We start from the raw sequence: 19,946 nt of genomic DNA on the forward strand, positions 1-19,946 counted from the left end.
CCTGGAGCCTGCTTTGGATTGTGTCCCTCTCTCTCTGCCCCTCCCCCACTCATACTATGTCTCTCTCTCAAAAATACACATTAAAAAATAAAAAAGAAAGCTGTCATTATACACACATTCGTAACTGCTCTGTGTATTAACCCTAAAAGGACACTGTTCTAAATCCATTCTCTAGATGAGCTTAGGTAGCAACAACAAATATCAGTCATCAGGTTCCATTCATAAAAGTAAATCAAAGTAAATCACCTGTGACTTTTTTTTTCTCTGCAAGTCCTTAGTTAAATTATTAGACACCACTCCAAATTCTGTTAAAGACTAAAAGAATGCCATGAAGTAGTTAAGCAACCCAAGAGCAAAATCAGTAAAATACATACCTTTGATTTAATTTCCCCAAAACAAAGTTTTCATTTTGGGACATAAAGAAACCAACCTCTGGGGGATGGGGATGAGGAAAGCAAGCAGAGTAAAAAGGGCAAAAAATACCAAGCAAAAGTCCTGAATCAAGTTCCAACTAATGACACTAACAATTTTTTTTTTTTTTTGCACTAGGATTCTGTTTATTTTTTTTCAAGTGTTTCTGTTTTCTGCTCCCTAGCTGACAGGAATGCTTTCCCTTGCACATGAAAGATAGCGAATGGTCCTTGCATGTGTTGACATGGACTTCTATGACTAGGAGTTATAAGCAAAATTCCTTTGCACATCAAAGAAAAAAAACCTTTGTTTATTCAAGAAATTCCTAATGGCTTCATTTATAAGTAAAATTTTCCCTTTATTTGAGACCCAGTGGCACAGTGGCATATAGCTACAAGATAGCAAGCAACTCTCATAATGAACTCTGCACAGTTTTGAGAAAATAGTATCTGAAGGCAGTTTTTCCTTCTAGGGTCAGCAGATGAGTGGTTCAAAAAGAATAAACTATCCTAGGGACAGCATGTAACTGGAGGGAGAGGGGAGGAACATTCTTGCTAATTAAAATTTCCAGTTCTTATGGCCCTCTATATACACAAATCCCAGTCAAGAAAGGCCTGCAGGATCAGGCCTGTACCAAGAAAAAGTATACCATCATCACATTAATTGTATTATTACTTCATAATGCTAACCAGCCAGGTTTATATAGAAGAGATTAAATAACAAGATAATCTTATAAACAATGCTCATTTCATCAGTATACCAAATAAGTTTGATTTATATCAGCAACTGTTCTTCCAATTAATTTATGCATCCACATGCTTTAATTTACACAGACAGACACCTACACTGGGCTAGGGATGGCTATTTTTTTAACATTTTGAACTTTAAGACAGGTTTACCTTTAGACTTCCCAATGTTCACACTTCAAAAATGAAGTGACTGCTAAAATACCCTGCATTAAAACTGAAGCATGCAGAAAGAAAACATTTTATCAAACTTAATACCTATCTCCCCCTGCCAACACTTGTACGTTTAATTTTAGTTTTGTATAGCTTTACTTAAACTTACAACCAGATCTGTTTATTCCAAAATTGTGAACTTAAATCTTTTTACCAATATTTCCCTCAAAGCCTTTTGGATATATAACCTCATCTTGCTACAGCATCAACCCTAAGCTCCAACATTTGTTTTCATGCAGTTTCTAGCAATTTGAAGAGGGGAAAAAAAGGCTGCTAGTTTTTTAAAAAATCATTTCTGTTAACATCAGGGGCTTGGATAAAATTTTTAAAGTACACTCCAGGCTGCTGGTTTACAATCACAAGTACCACTAGTCAACAGTTTGAAATGAGAAAATTCTAGAAAGGAAGGAAAATTTAACCAGAAAGCTAAAAACATGCCTGAATCCAGACCCGCTTAAATAAGCTATCAGTAACATCATGGTAATGCCAGCGCTCTTTGGAAACCCTTAAAAATAACAATATAAAGGACTGTCTTGGTGTCAGGATTATTCCACTATAGTCATTTTACAATGTCCATGGATAGTTTCAGTGTGGGAGTAAGGATGCCTATTTACCTATTTAATCAGGCAAGTAAAAAGGTTTTTACATGTCTGTGATATAAAACTTTTATTTATGTATTTGATCAATGTTTATTTGTAGGACATTAATACAATAACAGATGTCAGCTACATTCTCTGTTTTTGATTATAAACTCCTAGAGGGCAGAGACGCTGTCTATTCAGCTCACTTTTTATAGGATGCAAACACAGTACCATATTCAAAAAGGCACTTAAAAATGGTTTTCATCATAACAATGATTTCAAGGGTACTTGCCCTGCATCTATGCTCCATGAAGCTCCAGTGGCAGGTACTGAACATTAAAAAATAACACTTATATTCTTGGGTAATTCCATTCTTCAGAGGTCTGTAATGGCACTTCTCTTTTGAAACAGAGATAATTTAGATGGAACTATTTCCACCTCTTAATGTTCAAGAGTTAGCTTTTGTCAAACACCTAAATACTAGAACTCACACTAGAAAATAAAAGCAAAAAAGCCAGAGCCAAACATTCCATTTCTTAGCATCAGGTTAGCATATTTCCTGCATCAGGCAGAAGGATCTGCTGTTTTCATGAGGGAACCTGCTAACACCATTACTGTGGTACCTAAAAATGTAGCCTCCTTGCATTCTTAATACTCAGATTATAAAGAACAAGGGACACAATAGACGAAATAATATTCCATGATAAGAAAACAAAACTTAGAGCACTGCTGTATAATGCTTACAAACTCTGAAGCACTAAAAACCAGTAAAAAATATCTTAAAGGCTCTGACATCAGAAATGGAGAATGTTTTGCCAACTATGTCATTTAGGCTAAGTCTTTTAAAATTTCTGGACCTGGGTTTCCAAATACATAAAATGAAGACAGATTACATAAATTCAGCTAATTTCCAGGTTTAAGTTATGAAACCATATTTTAAAAAATACCGAGTCCTAAAGAATCTCACACACGTTTTCAAAATGAGGCGCCTGGGTGGCTCAGTCAGTTAAGTGTCTAAATCTTGGTTTTGGCTCAGGTCATGATCTCAGGGTTTGTAAGTTCAAGCCCCACCTGAGGCTCCGTGCTGACAGGGTGGAGGCTGCTTGGGGTGTCTCTTTCTCTTTCTCTCTCTCTGCTCCTCCTGCATACGTGTTCTCTCTCTCCCTCTCGCTCCCTCAAAATAAATAAACATTAAAAAAAAATAAGGCATCTCACATATAAATTGAGATTCCATTATCTATCCTAACAGAAGTTTTTCTTTCTTTTGCAGGTGGAACTAGGTGAACTATGTGTTTTCAGTATAAATCTTCATTTATGTAATGTTACTTACTATGACTAACTCAAAATATTCAAACAGAATATCACTAGCTATTCTTATAAACATAAAAAATATGGATTACTATGTAATGACATATACATTGTAGGTATATACAAAACCCACATACATGCACACATCCCCACATAAACGTACAATTCTCTCTATTCAAGCCAAGAATTAAAATACTTCCTGTTTTTCTATCTTTTCTTCCTCCTATGAAGCATCTATGAAGCTATTATGACTCAGGAACTTACATAAAGTAAAATAAGCATCTTAATCAACATTTCTTATATTCATACTGACAGTTCCCAACAGGAACTTATGTTAAGTTGGTTATCTGAAATCTAGATAATATGACCAAGATTTATTTAATCTATAATGTACCTGATCTATAGAACTCAAGATACAGAATCCACAAATTTAATGCCACTTAAAAGCAGAGAGTAATAGTAACAACAGCAGCAGAAAATTTTTTAAAAAGGTCCTGAATATATGTAGGGACATCCAATCCATACTCCACCAAAACTGAAAAGGGGAGGAGGGAACTTAAGTGTGTGAAACTGCTTTTCATCTATTAAGTATTTACTAAGATTCTTGCAAAAGAAAACTTCAAACAACTACTGAGTAGACTATCATTTTCTTATTTGTTTTGAGAAACAAATAAATGCACTACAGAATGCAGAGATTTCTTCCAAGTAAAGAAAAGCATAGGTATTTTGTTCAAAATTCCCTATGTTACTATGTTGGATTCCTTATTCTTAGGAAAAAAAATTCTAAAACTATTTAAAAGTGAATATTATTTTTTAATAATTTATTTGGGGGAGAGCGCAAGCAGTGTAGGGAAAGAGAGAGGGGGATGGAGAATCCAAAGCGGGCTTGTGCTGACAAGCTTGACAGCAGCAAGCCAATGTGGGGCTCGAACTCACAAACTGCGAGATCATAACCTAAGCTGAAGTCAGACGCTCAATTGCCTGAGCCACCCAGGCGCCCCAAAAGTGAATATTATTTAAATGGCTGAGGTATTTGAAATTTTCAGGCAAAATTTTTTTCCTAATTTCTATCTGCTTAACCGACATTAGTAAAATACACTTATATAATGACAATAATGCATTTACTACTTGCTATTTGCTAGACACAATGCCTATGCATACACACAACCCTTCAACCCTTCCAACAATGCAAAAAAAACAGATCTGAAGAACTCAAATCTTCATGTTCTATTTCATCAATTAAACTGAAATCCCAAGATCAAAATACACAAAAGCAATATCCTAACCACTGGTTGTTTTATTAGATGTCAGGAAACTCAGGGTACTTTCATTTCCATGTCTTCCTCCTTATGTCAGGGGAAGAAGGAAAATGGTAACTGGGAGCCACATATTTCTAGCTTTCATCAGTAACAGTTCCACTCAAAAGTCCAAGAAAAGGGATAATTTAGTGAGTATTGTACATTCTTTAAAAAAAAAAAACAAACGAATCGAGGTCCATTCACGTTCCTTAAAAAAATCCACCACAGGGGCGCCTGGGTGGCGCAGTCGGTTAAGCGTCCGACTTCAGCCAGGTCACGATCTCGCGGTCCGTGAGTTCGAGCCCCGCGTCGGGCTCTGGGCTGATGGCTCGGAGCCTGGAGCCTGTTTCCGATTCTGTGTCTCCCTCTCTCTCTGCCCCTCCCCCGTTCATGCTCTGTCTCTCTCTGTCCCAAAAATAAATAAACGTTGAAAAAAAAAATTTAAAAAAAAAAAAAAAAAAAAAAAAAAAAAAAAAATCCACCACTGGTCAAATTTATGTAAAAATGCAACCTGATTTTTTTTAAGGTTACAGTTTAAGTAACTGTGAATATTAATCTTTACTAGCAGAAAAACTAGGACTATAAATGAAAACAGAACTGCAGTTCACTTTTATGGAGGATAGAATAGGTTGGTTGTGAAGAGAATCAAGTATAAAGGAATAAAAATAAAAATAATGGAAAGAAAAATGGAGAAGGAAAGGAAAGGAAAGAAAAAAGAGGTACACAACAAGGAAAAGAGAAAGGCAATACGCTAGAGGGGACCAATAGAACAAAGTAAGGGAAGACATTTGTAGTAAAATGACCCTTGTCCAAGTTTTGCTGGCGCTCTGCACCATCGCCTGTATGCGACAAAGGGCTTACCTCCGTGGTGGTTTTCAAAAAGGCTTTCTGTATCTAAAAAACTCTCACTTTATTTTTCAAATTCCTATGTTGATTTTTAAATGAAAGTTCATGTTTGAAAACTCTGCTTATGTGTAAGGGAATGACTTTTATTTTAGAAATGTACTTTGGAACATGCACACCATTGCTCAGTTTAGTGCTCAAAACCTCAGAGATGCCCCAACATTCCAAACCTGACAGTCTTTTCTTTGTAAAGAAATTAGGGCTGTCTCTTTCCACACTACTTGAAAATTACATTTGAAATCAGTCTTCATGATTTCAGAAAGCCTTGAAAATATGTCTGTCTGCTTGAGGAATAATCTATTACCATAGATAGTTGTCCCTATCCTCAAGAAAACAATGTAGATGTGCCCAAAGAGTCAGAAGCTCTCAAAGGAACATCCAATGTGGGTTACAGAGAAAAACTGTCCTCCTGCCTAGAGTATGTATACAGAACAATTGCACTGAATACTGTACCCCAAGCCAAACTCCATAGAAAGGTGAGCTCTGCATCAATCCAGCTGGCTTAGCAGGCTAAGAACCCCACTTACTCAATCCGCCTTGACTCAGTGGCTTGCTTCTTTTTACCCATCCACTTACCCATCCTGTGTTCCAATAAACCAATGGTCCTTACTCTATCCCTCAAGACCCTAAGCATGCTTTTATATGAAAATTCATTAAATAATGTACCACTTTCAATATATTGATCCCACAAACTGCAACTCTGTGAAGTGGTTCAACACGATGTCATCACTACACAGCAACTTGTTTCATTTACAGTATCTGTTTCACTTCTACTCATGAGCTAATATAATTCAATTTTTTTTAACTGCACACAGGCTGCTAGACACATGTGCATGGCAAATGGAATCTGAACTTAGCTTAACAGCCTCATTTATTCCTGATGGTTTAAATTATTTCATCACAATTAATGACACCCCCTCAGCTTCCTGTGCAGCGCTGCCAGATGTTCAGAGACCACAAAGCCACTCTCTTCTTTGACGGCTGGTGACAAGTCGTCCTCTGAAGGACGTTCCCTAGGTACACGGGCCGGATGACACCTCCATTGCTTAGCACCTCTCTGCCTCCCAGAGTAACCATGTTGAGGAAAAAGCAGGAAGGCATGAGAAACCAGCAAATGCATTAGCAAAGGCAAATTACGTGAAGTGATCTACACTCGGAGGAACTTGGCTCCTGCCACAGGAGTTCTTAACCTTGTTGTTTTATGAAAGAGCTCTTCACCTCCACCTTCCCAGCCACTGGCATCCACTGAGTGCCTAACATGGCGTCAGTCCTCAGAGAATGTCAAAGGACAATAAAAATATAAACTTTTCCACAGGGATCCTTTTTGATTTTGGCAATGTTGTTTTGAGGAGTGTTGTTTAAACTTAACACCTTCATCGTGATCATCATCTTGTTTTTGAGAGAGAACATGTTGACAGTTTATCATTATCTGTATTTTCAATGATAATTTTCTTCTATCCTAATCCACACATACTTCTAGTTGAAACATATAACATATTGGCAACTTGTGGCAAGCAGTTTTACCCCTTTACCTTTTTTAAACTTTACAGAAAGGTATAATATAATGGATATACAAAAAGTTACACACATTTCATGTATATGTTTTTGATGAGTTTGGTTTACCTATTTGTCTTGGGCTTAGTAGGATTTATTCATTTCAGGGGCTGTTGGCTTTTTGTTTTTCTTCTTGTTAAGTTTTGCTGTTTTGTTATTTTTTCAAAGAACATACTGAGAAACAGACTTCAGACTTTTCTTATTTTGATTCTAATAATGAGTAAAGCCATTTACTTTTCTTAACAAAAACCAAAATTCTTGTTCAATACTGAAATTCAGAAATAGTAATTATCTTATATTCATCATTTTAAGTTCACAAAAAATATAAATTCACATCATCACAGGTAGGTAAGAGTAGCTAACAGGGTAGCAGAAACAGTAAACATACTAGCACTGATACAGTAAGAGTCCAATACTACAGCTCTAATTTGGAAAACATTTCCATCAACTAGAGAACATGTGGCAGACATTTTATGGATTATTTTTTAAATGTTAAAAAAAACACAAAAAAACGCTGATCTTATTCAGGGAATAAGGGACCTTTTTCTTTGCCAAAAAGTGTAATAGGAAAACTGAAAGGCCACCTGTGTCAGCCCACCCTATAGTATGAACATAAGCTATAAGAGTATTTTGGAAAATATCTTTAAACTGAGATGAGAAAAAAAAATCAATATCAATACAGATTCCAAGCAGATGCAAAAGGCTTCTGTGCATGTTAGTGATTATGTGTGTGGCCTGCACAGCCTAATTTCAGATGCCTCCCAAACTCAGTGTACTTTCTCTTTTATAAACTCTTTGGGATTAAAACTAGGACCTCATCCATATCAACTTTGACAATAGACACAAATACAGCATAAGCTAATCAAGCCAAACAAGTTTAATTTCCCCCCTCATAGATGGCTCTTTTAATCTTAAATGCCTACTGAATTTTATAGACATGCTACACTTAATATTTTGACAGTTGTTTATTAAAATTACTTTCCTAGGAAGTTCTATGAAACCAACAGTGTAGTTTGTATCAGAACTGAGGCGATCAGAGAGAAGTCAAGATGATGGCATACTTGCAGCAAGCAGACAACAATAGGAAACTCTTAGCACTCCCAGAGTTGCATCAAATTTTCCATGGACCGAAACTAAAATGAAATAGTTCAATTACTAAGAGGTAGATAAGTAAAATAAACAACTAATTTCATACAGTGAAGTTGGGAGAGAGTCATATGGACCTCATTCTGTTGTCTCCAAACACTGTATCGGAGAGGAAAAAGGAGCTGAATAAACTTTAAACTCTCATGTAGGGATGTATTGCTTGTGTGTCCCTGGCAGATGTGGAAAGGAGATGAAATGGGCAAGGGAGAATCAAATATCCCATCGCTGCAGGTTTGCTGAGGGAAAGAGCACTGCAAAGATCTCACATCTGGCAATCATTTGTCAATAGCTGGAAAGAGAACGGCAGGAAACTTTCTGGCTCTTGGAGAAGATGAAAAGACAAAAACCATGTGTCACACACACACACACACACACACACACATTCTGCAATGGTACAATGACTACTACACTTATTCTCCACCCCTCTTCTCCCCCCCTAAATTTAATGATCTTCAGATATACTCTACTCCGTGGTCAAAAACATGCAGTCACTTGACTTGTTAAAGCTGCAGTGTATGTACATTTTTCAAATAAACCCCAGGGCTGATGTTAGAAAATCAAAATCAGTCAAGCATAGACCGCCTGGTACTTTGGGCAGGAATCCTTGTGGTTTAGTCAATAAACAGAATCTGAATGAAAGACACCACAGTAACTAGACAGTAACGTTTTGAACAGTTCTTAACCTGAAGGGGGGTTGGGGAAGGCGGGTGCACTAGTGACCATGGACATAAGGTCCACTTAGATGGCTCGCTCTACCTGCAACATGACTGTGTTTAGCACAAGGTCATTTGCTGTTTCTCACACACACACACACACACACACACACACACACACACACACTCACACTCACACACACAGAATGAACTTGTATTTGAGGAATGTTGTGAATGAATTTGCTTGTTGTTGTTTTTTAAATAATTATACCTGTTTAATAGGGTGGGAAGGGGAAACCTCAGATTCTGTGTAGTGCATATTGGTCATAATAATATAGAAAATTTGCTGGCTTCATTATGAGTTCATAAAAATGACCAGTTTTGCCCTAGCAGGTTTATTATGCAATAAAAAGTTTTCAAGACAACCCACACAAAATTAATTAACTTCTCCAAAATCATAGGAATTTAAATCTGGTCATGGTGATCGATAGACTTCAATAAGCAGTTTTCAGTTCACCCTTACGCTGCATTTAACTAGCAGCAGCCAGCCGCCAGGCTCATCCCTGTGATTCCATAAGTGAATGCTGCAGGTTGTTTAATAACCTGGCAAATTCACAGTAGCTTGTCAAATTATTACAGGAACAGTGTCATCACTAAACAAGCCTGATCACGGTTAATTACAATGCAGACTAGAGAGCAGCCACAATTGTTCATTAATTACAGGAAGCACCTCATTTAAATTTTATGGAAATTTACACTTGCACCCCGGTATGTCTGGGAAAAAAAAAGTGATCCTTCACGCATTCACAGAAGAAAGGAGTCTGTGGTTTATGAAACATCACAGTAAATTGTGTCTAATCTGGTACTGAAATATTGGTTCATTATTTACCCTAATTTTCTAAGCACTTTAGTGGTGAAAAATATCAAGTCAATCCCACATCTTGAATTCCCAACCAAGAAAGAAACTGTTGGGTTAGCTCTAACAACTTAATGCAGGATGAAGCACAGTTAGACTCAAAAAGTAACTTTTCTCTGATTGAAAATACAATATTTAATAGCAATTAAGGGAAGTCTAAACTAGAATAACCACTTCCTAGAAAATAACTACATCAGAGCACAATTTTTTGCTAATATCAGTTAACCTCCAAAGCTAAACAAAGTACACAGTTTCATACCCACTTCAAAAACCACTGAGGAAAATCAACAAAATTAGACAGTGAATCTAAGTCTTGATTTCCAGCTACTTTTCAAAGTTAAGCATATTAACACAAAAAGCCAGCAGATACCCTCACAAAAGTCAAGTCAAACACAAACTTCCAGGATAAAAGTTACTCAAAACCAAAGATGCGTTCATGAAACAGTATCAGGGATCTTGGGATCATTAAGCAATAAAGTTGCTAAGCCATCTGAAATTTTAGGGATAGCAAAAAAGAGTGAAAAGGAAAAAGGTAAGAGCAGAAAGGAACTCCACCAGTCATGAGAAATTATGTCAGTTAAAATACAAAAGTAAATCAGATATGGGTGCACTGTATGTCTAAATGAAAATCCTTCATAGGAAAGGATATAAATAAACCATTGCTCCTAAATTGAGGTGTACAAGAGGCTGTTCTCAGAATCAAGAGGCCAAACAGCAAATCCTCTAGTGGATATAATGCCTGGCCCTGGGGGACAGCCTGAGATCCAAGTAGGAAAAATAGATGCCTCTGGCATGTATTATAGTGAGTTCCCTGGAGTGCAGAATTAGACGAAAAACTAAGAAATGGCTCGTTCCTGGGGCAGGGGGGAGGAAGACCAGAATACATGCCATGGCAAGAATGAAAGGACTCTAAGCGAAAAACTACTCCCAAAATTGTTAGCCGGTGAAGAACATTATTAAGTGTCAGGTTTTTTATGACTGACATAATATGGATATGTACCAGATATTATTAAAATGTATGGAAGCCATATTTAGAAAAGAAGAGGAAAAAAGAGAAGGAAATGGTTCAAATGGGTCCCAGTTAATCCACCAATTCACCGTACTTGACTATCTTCTAATAGAATCAACCTTTCCACTCAGTCTGCCAAAATAGTGTTGCAAAAGGAGGAGCCCAATAAAATGAGACTCATTTCTTTGCCCAGGGGCTTGGTCTTCTTTGCAAGGACCGTGCTGAATTGTCAACTCTACAAATGTTTAACTACCTACAACCAGGGTTTCACTTAAACCAGTAAATATACATTTTCTCTCTTGGTATGTTAAAATAATATGCTCCATTGGTCTCTTTCAGTTTTATTTGACGCAGTCACATCTGCAAAACCCATTGCTTTTTGCTCCATAACTCAAGGTTCACAAACAGATTATCCAACAACCACCCATGACAGACCATTCCAGGTGATGTGTTTGAAGAACATCACTCGTCCTACCCAAGGAGGTCAAGGATCAGACCACTCTCCATGAAAAGCCTTCCATCACTCTGCATTTGTGTGTCACACACAAGCTGTTAGCTTTCTAAAACTGGGAAATACATGATCATGTCTCATATGTGTCACACCTGCTTTTCTGTTGTACCATAGCCATACAACACCCGGGCAGTACCAGCTTGTGGCACAGCAGAGCTCAGGTGGTCTTCCCTAGGCCAAGAGCAGGTGTGCAGGAGATGGTATACTCTTCAGTACCATAAAAACTGAAACCTCCTCCTACCACCACTTCTACCTTCACTCCAACTGTGAAGAAGTCAATTTTTAAAACTATTCTCCTGTCTCATATGGGGTGTCTAAATAGTAAAAATGTTTTAAGACCAAGCTTACCATGCTCATCCCATCAGTCTGAAAATTTAGAAAGTGATGCCAAATGGAGTCCCTAAAAAAATGTTATGTGTTTGCTCATGCTAGGGGATGCCATCCATGTTACAACTTCAGCCAGTATCTTTGCATTACTGGCACACACATCCCTTAAATCCTAATAGGCACATAAAAACAGAGCTAGGTCTTCGGCCACGATGTCGTATTTACATTCTTAATCTGATATACACCAAACTACTTCTAACCTCCCAAGACCACATAACATGAACTGAATTCCAAGTAAGTATTGTGTCACAGGACATAGCTCCTAATACATGAAAAGGGAAGATACTTATCATTAAATCATATTTTTCTATACAGTGCCCAGCTGAATGGCTTCTATTCTCCTGACCTGAGGGATAATAATGCAGGAAGCATGACTTGCTCACCATGTATCTCCAGTGCCAAGCACAGTGCTGAGCACATGATACTTTTAAAAGATAAAAGCTAATATTTACTGAGTGCCCATTATGTGCCAGGCCCTTTGCTAACTACTAGGTAGAAGTTAGAACACTTACTCCTTATAATCACTTTGGGTGGTGAATCTCCGTTTTATAGATGGGAAAACTAAAGCTTAGTTTGATAAAGTAACTTGACAAAGGCCTCACTGTAACTTTGTCAACTGAGGCAGAAACCATGCTCTTATCCACTGCAATATGTATCATTTCTTGAATGAGTAAATTAATTATCTCCAGTTACAGACAATTTATCCTGAAAAGGACCTCTCATTGCACACATGCTACCTTGGCTCCTCTTTTACACCTGTCTCAACAGTTGTCCATCTCCTGATGGCCCTGCTATACTTGTATGGCCTTCAGGGACCACTGTGTCTGTCACACCACCCCCAACTAATAAAGCAATAAGACTCCAACCTGGACTTCCAGCCTCTGGTCTGGCTCCTCCAGGTTTGGGCAAAAGTCTGCACCCAGCACTCTGCCAGCACATGCCACTGGAACCTGGGGGAACATGGCCAAGTTAGATGCTGGATGTGGAGGCTGCTGAGAACTGCACAGAAACACATTAGATCCAGAAAGAAGCAGGGACATCCCAACTGCGGGTATGAAACAGGCCATCATGACTCCATTGGTTTTTGACACTCAGTATGTCAAGTATATTGTAAATACCATGTAATCAAGTTTATGAACTACCAGAAGGTAAATTCCAAGAATAAAAGATATACAAAATTTTTATTTCCCCTTGTATCCACAGCATGTAGCACAAAGTAGGCATTATATAAATATCTCTGGATGAAAGCAGAGAAGGTTAAAGTAAAGACAGAAAGAAATGTAGAATCTCTTCTTGATACTGGTGACACTTTTCCCCTCTGTCATTTAATTTGCTTAAGTGAGAGTGAAAAACATTGCATTCTATAATGAATAATATTCCTTTTCACCATTTACTTGATCAAATTTATTTTTCCTATTCATGGAGTAGGTTAGCACAGACAGATTCTGTTTATCAATACTTATTATTTATTTACTATCTCTAAATTTTATTGAAGAGGCTTATTTTATGTCTGTTTCCATAATAAAAATGATAAGAAAACAACTATAATTTAGAATATTTCTCTATATCTAAAATTCTACACTGAAAGCCACTTAAGATTCCCTTTCAGAACTAAATTAGCTAATTAGTTGATCTCATCCCAAAATGTCACCTAATGTCACCTACTTACTTCATTTTAGATTTTTTCTGAGATAAAGACAAAAGGATTTAGATGCCACCTAAACCTGCTTTCTGCTTTTTAAAAAACTTCTCTGAATCACTACTCAGTATTTCCAAACATATACTATCTTTATGAATCATACAACTATGTAGTTCAGAATCTTGGTCCATCAATCAGCTTCACCCTGTCTTCTTTCCCCATCAGAGCCCACCTCTGCTGTTTTGTTCTGTGCTTTAACTCCACTTAGGATTATCTGTGCCAGTCAATTTTCTTTGCTCAGAGATAAGTTTTCAGCCAAGTATGCTGCCTTAGAAGGTATTTCCCTCTTTCTTTTGACCCACAAATCAGTTCACTTCTCTAAATCTAAACAACTTTCAATAAAGTCCACTTTGCAAGTTCCTCACTGAATATTACTAATATTAAAAAAGAGCACTGAGCCGATTCTTCATTTTTAGGACCAACTCTCCAATTTCTTTCAAGTCCTGCATTCTCTCTTCTTGCCTATGTCCCTATGGTGACATGGGCAGATTATCATCTTTCTTTGAAATTAACTGTTCTTTACCCACAAATTTCACACTGGAGCCCAAAGGGAGAAGGAAGAGAATCACATTTACTGAGCACTTGCGGTCATGCTACCCTGTGGGCACCTTACATGCAGATTAACCTGTTTTTTTCTTTGCTACTGTCTTACAGGATATGAGCATCTCCATTTGACAATTCAAAACACAACACAACACAGCAAAACAAAACCAAGGCTTCAGTATAGGTAACTAGCTCGACAAGACTGAGAACAGGGGCGCCTGGGTGGATCAGTCGGTTGAGCACCCCACTCTAGATTTCAGCTCAGGTTATGATCCCATGGTTTATGGGTTCGAACTCCACACTGCGCTCTGCACTGAAAGTAGGATTCTCTCTCTCTTCCAGCCTCTCTCTCAAAATAAATAAATTGTTAAAAACTTTTAAAAAAAAAAGCATGAGGCCTCTTAAAAAAATAAAAAGACAGAACATATTTCAAAGAAGTTAATGAAAAACATGCAATAGTTGCATTTAGTAGCTTACATTCTAGAGGCATTTGCTGATGTTTCATATGAAAGAAATTACAAAAAAGACAAAGGAAGTGGAGAAGGTGTGTTATCAAGACCTACTACTTGCTTTGTGGTCTAGGACAACATAAGCAATGTGAAAGGAATTTAGCCTCTAACTTGAGGAATGAGAAAGAAATGGGGCATGGAGAAGAGCAGAGACACTGTGCATGTGTGTTGTGGCACATGCAGGCTGATGCTGATGCCACCCCTCAGCTGACATATGGAGGGGCACTAATGAGTTCTGCAACAGTAATTCTCCCTATGGGGCAATAGAAGAACTGGGGAAAAAATTCATCTTAGAATATTCCACAGGAAAAGAAAACCCAACACACAGCTTCCTATAAAACCTCAATATATATGATAACTTAACTGATTAAAGCAGATTCCATGAGCCAGAATATATATATTGCAAATTAAGTGTAAATAATACTTTATTTTATGTACATAAAACAAATTCCCACTTACCTTACTAGTATTTGACTGTATCACCAATACTAAGTTTCTAGTTCCTTTTTACCACCCTCTGCCCCACAGAATACATTTTATAAACACTCTTGAGAGGAAAGGAGAAAGTTAAACAACTACAATTACACTCAATTACAACGTCAGACACTTAGAAATACACAGTTTCTGAGAGAGAACAAAAAGGTCTGTGAATAAGTTAGAAGAAAACAGTGCCAGGCTACTAGAGTGTTTCAACAATCCAAATCACGAAAAGAACTACACTAGGGACGTGACTTAGCACTCAAAAACTTAGAATCCTAGAGTTTCTGAGCAGAAAAAAAAGCCATCAGGATCCATGAAAATGGACTCCCATATTTTAAAGATGAGGAAATTGAGATTTAAAACAAAGCTGCAGCTTTACTAATGGGTTCACCATTTAATAATACTCTCCCTCCCCCTTCATTACATTTAGTGGCATTATCAGGTAAAGAAAAAAATTTTAAGTGGAAAACAAGCTATATCTGTTTCTTAATTCATCAAAATATACCAAGGAAAAACCAAAAAATATAAAAGTTGGTAACCTAATTAGTTATAACTCTGCACACCTAGACAATTAGGCCTTTTGATTTACAACCCTCAGTAGTGAGACAGCTAGCTATAAGCGATCAAAAACATGACTGACAGATACAGCAGACATAAATTGTCTGGCTCCTTATTATCACTCCAGTTTAAATTAAGATAATAAAATATGGTGTGTACCTAACCATGGTTTTCCTGGAATATAAAATTTAAATTGATTTGGAGAACTCCAAATCTGCTTTCTTTCATGCTGGTGTTCTCTATAAGGATTTTCACAAATGTTTCACAGTGATTTTTATCTCTGAAAAATGGTAAGACTAAGGGGACATCATATTTTTTATGCTTTTTTGCATTTTAGTATCTTTTGCTATTAAATAAAAACATTTATGTTAAAAACAATAAAAAATATTAAACTCATCGGCTAATATTTCTGAACAGTATGCCACAGGTTTAATTATGAGAATGGTAATTGTCTGGTACTCATCTAAATTTCATTGTGCTAGAGCTGTAACAGGAAGTAAGAGGCCTTGAAAGGGACCCTCTAAAATCCCCTGGGTAAGCTGAAGCTGAGTGCATATCTACTCTCCAGGACATACCTCAAAGGAATCATGGTGTGTGAGAGAGCTATTTACAACTTACTTTGTGTATAATCAGCAGAAACAAAAGATATGACAACAAGCATAAAGGCCTCCCTCTCTTTCCTCCTTTCTCCCCTCTCAGGGGAATTCAGCAAGGGAGGGCCAGTGGGCATTCACTTCAGTGTCAAAAGGGCTTCCAGAAAACACATTTTCTGTGGGGCAGGGAGGAAATATGGCAGGCTTCCTACACACACACACACACACACACACACACACACACACACACTAGTTCTTTGTTTAGTGAGATCACACGTAAAAATTGTTAGGGGCCAGACTTCTGAAAAGACGACTGAAAAAGCCCCACAAGAGGAGTTACTACTCAAAACAACTGAAACTCAATGAGGCAGAAGGTGTGTGTACCGAATGGAAGAAACAAAGGGACACAGAAATGATAACTTGAGAAACGAAACATGTTACCAAGAAGAGGGATTACACAGTTTGGGATGCTTCTTGCAGAGTCAGAGCCCATTTGAAATTTAATTTCATTTTTAAACATGAAACATTCAGGTAGTCATTTGCCTGATAGGCACTATAAAAATCAGAGCCTAAATAAACAAACTAACTTCCATGTCAGCTCAAGACTCTTCAGTTAAGCTGGCCACAAGCCTGGATCAGTTCTGAAGTGTGTGTGTTTTGGTGACTTCAGTCTAGCAGTTGCAGGGATGAGGGAAACTATTTGAACCCATGAAAAACTTGGAAAAGAGTGGACACACAAAATTCGTTTTAAAAAACACAGAGAAGGAGAGAGAAAAACCAAAAAGAGTCCCATCAGAAGACTGAGGGACATGGCTGGGTACAAGCTCTGTCACATTCCAAGCCAGAGAGAAGCACGGATAGAATCAGCCTAATTTCAGTGGCTAGACAATGCCAAGCAGCAAGAGGAAAAATTACTCAGATAACACAAAGAATTCAGGAAGACCATTAAGGGAAACAGATTTGGCAATAAGCTAGTCAGGAGCTCTTGTGAGAAAGAGCAGAGAAAGAAATAAATTAATTACCCAACACTGTAAAGATAAAGATGTACACTAAACACTACATTTGCTACAAACAAATGAACACAAAAAATAAAAAAGAGGAAGATGCACTAAGTTGCTGGATGTGCAGATAACTTACATCCCAATTTTTCAGGCTACCATTTAACTAAAAGACAACAATCTGGGCCTAACCTTTCTCAGCTGTGGAACCCCAGCCTAAGATTCAGAAGGGAGAAGTATACAAAACCTAAAGCTCAAGAATGAAAATACTGCTTAACAATCAAAAAGGAACTGGTGAGTCGAAACAGTATTGATCCAGTCTCCAATACAGAATGGCCAGAAATATGCTAGTTCTTACAGAGGCCTTAGATGAGGCAGGGTTGTATCAATAGGAACACGGTAAGAATGAGAGACGTATTACAGAACTGAGCAGGACAGAGGACAGTCCCCTCTAGAGTCATCTCAGAATAATGAACTACAGGATCAAGCGGCAGAGAGCAGAGAAGGGTCAAGGAAGTGATTCTGCTACTCAACAGGTTGACAGACACAGATTACTGCGGGGGGGGGGGGGGGGGGCGCACATCCTCTCAGGAGCAAGGTACCGTTTAACTGGGGTTCACTCTCCCTCTGCCTTGGGAGCTGGCCCTCTTGGGTGAGCCAGGGCCCTAGGCCCTGTGATAGGAGCACCCCTGCAGGCACAATTACAGGAGATTTCACAGCCACAAACAACAATACCTTGGTTTTATACTGTAAATGTGGGATAGGATGTAAAAATCTTTCTTTGCTGGTGACACCCTGGGGAGCCTGATGGACCATGAATAATGTTGAAATTACATAGAATCTTTCTTCCAGAGCCCTCAAAGGGCTTTACACATAGTATTTATTTATTCCCCTCTCAGACAAATAAGAGAGGAGAAAATTTCTATCGTACACTTTTTAAACAAGAAAACTGAGGTCCATCACTACAGTCCTCCCCCACATTTGACAAATTGAGTGAAACTGAAATTAAAACAAAGTTCTCTCAACTACCACGCTAGTATTTCACTAGAAAAGCCTCCTACCATATGAGAGTTGGCTTATTTATCCAATTCTTGATTTACAGGGGTTTTAGCACTGAAGAAGAAAATGTGAATGAAGTTATTTGTAAATGTGCCATGCAGGCTTTACACTTAAAGTACAGAATCAGATTATTTTTCAACTGGTTTACAATCACTCTTGTAAATTGAGTATTTTGGAAATTTAACACTTCAGACTATTGCTTATGGGCATACACACCACATTGCCAAGTCTGACAAGTGACATTAAGTGAAATTTCAAGTATGCTTATATATGCCCTGGTTAAGTTTCCTTCTGTACTCAGGGCTCATCTCCAACTATCCTAAAGGCAGGTAATATGAAAAGAACATTGGCTTGGGAGTTAGAATTCTGCTTTAACCTCAGAGGCAGTAATTGTAAAGCTGATCAGTAAAGTACCAATCCAGAGCCTTGTTTCCTGCATACGTAAAATGGGAATAATTGTTTTTACTGTGTAAGGTTGGCTAGGTTGAAGGAGATGACACAGATAAAGCATGCAGTAGGGACACAGTACTAGTAAATGATAAGGGCCCACACACCCACCCCCAGCACACACTCTCATGAGAGCTGCGAAGTTTGAGACCAAGAGAGGGATTTGGGGGAGATGAAGTAAACCTCAAGTATCAAAGGAATAATATAAGCAATTAGGGAAACTAAAAAATAATATCTATTCAATTAGTCTCAATTAAGGGCCAGGTCAATCAACTTTCAGAAGGCTTCCTAGAATGCTGTGTTGAGAAAGTCTATAAAGATCTGTCAAAACTGTAAGAGATTGGGCATTAAATTCTTCACTGGAGGAAGGAGCAGGAAGTGGCACATCTCACACTCTGCCCCAACCAAGCCCTTCACAATGAAAACATAAGGCAAATTTCTGGGTACTCTTTCATGCTAGCGGCCTGACCTAAGAATTAAATATACAGAGCTTCCAGGAAACATAGGTGAATACAATCTGAAGAGTCTCTACCCTTTTGGTGGGGGGGGGGGGGGGGGGGGGAACTGAACAAAACAGCAAACGGATAGAAAAAACCAACAGTCTAGGCAAGTGGTTCAAGGTATATTCCTCATCCAAGGCACATTATTAGCATCAACTGGGAACGTGTCTGAAATGCCTTTGGGACTGAAGACCTGAGACCCACTGTGACAAAACCCAAGGTGCTGCCCAGCCATTTGTTTATGCAAGCCTGCCAGCCAGGTGATGCTGAGGAGCATTAACATCGGAGAATCACTAGCCTAAATAAACAAGAAAATAAATAATAACTGGGAAGGCAGTTTAGATGATAACTTAGTTTTAGAAAATATATGCCTCTTGGGGCACCTGGGTGGCCCAGTCAGTTAAGTGTCCAACTTTGGCTCAGGTCATGATCTCGTGGTTCAGGAGTTTGAGCCCCACATCGGGCTCTGTGCTGTCTCTCAGTGTGGAGCCTGCTTGGGATCCTCTGTCTCCCCTTCTCTGTCCCTCCCCCACGTGCTCGCGCTCACTCTCTCAAAAATAAACATGAAGAAAAAAATTGTTTTAATAAATGTTTAGAAAAAAAGAAAACATACGCCTCTTTTAAAAAGTAAGGAAGAGAAGAGAAGGAAGAAGAAGAAAGCATCAGGGCATAAGTTCCAGGGTGTCCCAAAATCTTACTCTAAAGGGGGCTCTTAAGTAAGAAAGCCAAAATGAGTTAGCCATTGGAGCAGTGGTCTGTCCGACTCCACAGATGCTGCAAACATCAGAAGAGGATGATTTGGGGATAAACATTAACTTTAGCATTTAAACTGAAAGCACTTTAAAATGATCCAGGTAACCTTGAACTCAGCCACTGGGTTTGTTCTACTCACTCAGTTTCCCTCCCTGGTTTTCCACAGTGATC

General features: G+C 38.2%; 1 protein-coding gene across 11 annotated transcripts in view; it reads right to left on the minus strand.

Annotated features, from left to right (window-relative positions):
- The window catches only part of BNC2 (basonuclin zinc finger protein 2), a 440,387-nt gene that overhangs the window by 246,015 nt on the left and 174,426 nt on the right, over nt 1–19,946 (minus strand). For 7 of the 11 annotated variants that reach the window (XM_086685357.1, XM_086685358.1, XM_086685362.1 and 4 more), the window contains one exon: nt 12,503–12,586. The exons of the other annotated variants lie outside the window; for them this stretch is intronic. In XM_086685357.1, coding sequence (XP_086541483.1) covers nt 12,503–12,586 — 84 coding nt within the window. The remainder of the gene's footprint in view (nt 1–12,502; nt 12,587–19,946) is intronic. 11 annotated transcript variants of the gene reach the window in all.

This window comes from Puma concolor, chromosome D4, assembly GCF_028749965.1.
Source record: "Puma concolor isolate L17-30 chromosome D4, mPumCon1.1.hap2, whole genome shotgun sequence".
Classification (NCBI taxonomy): Eukaryota; Metazoa; Chordata; class Mammalia; order Carnivora; family Felidae; genus Puma; species Puma concolor.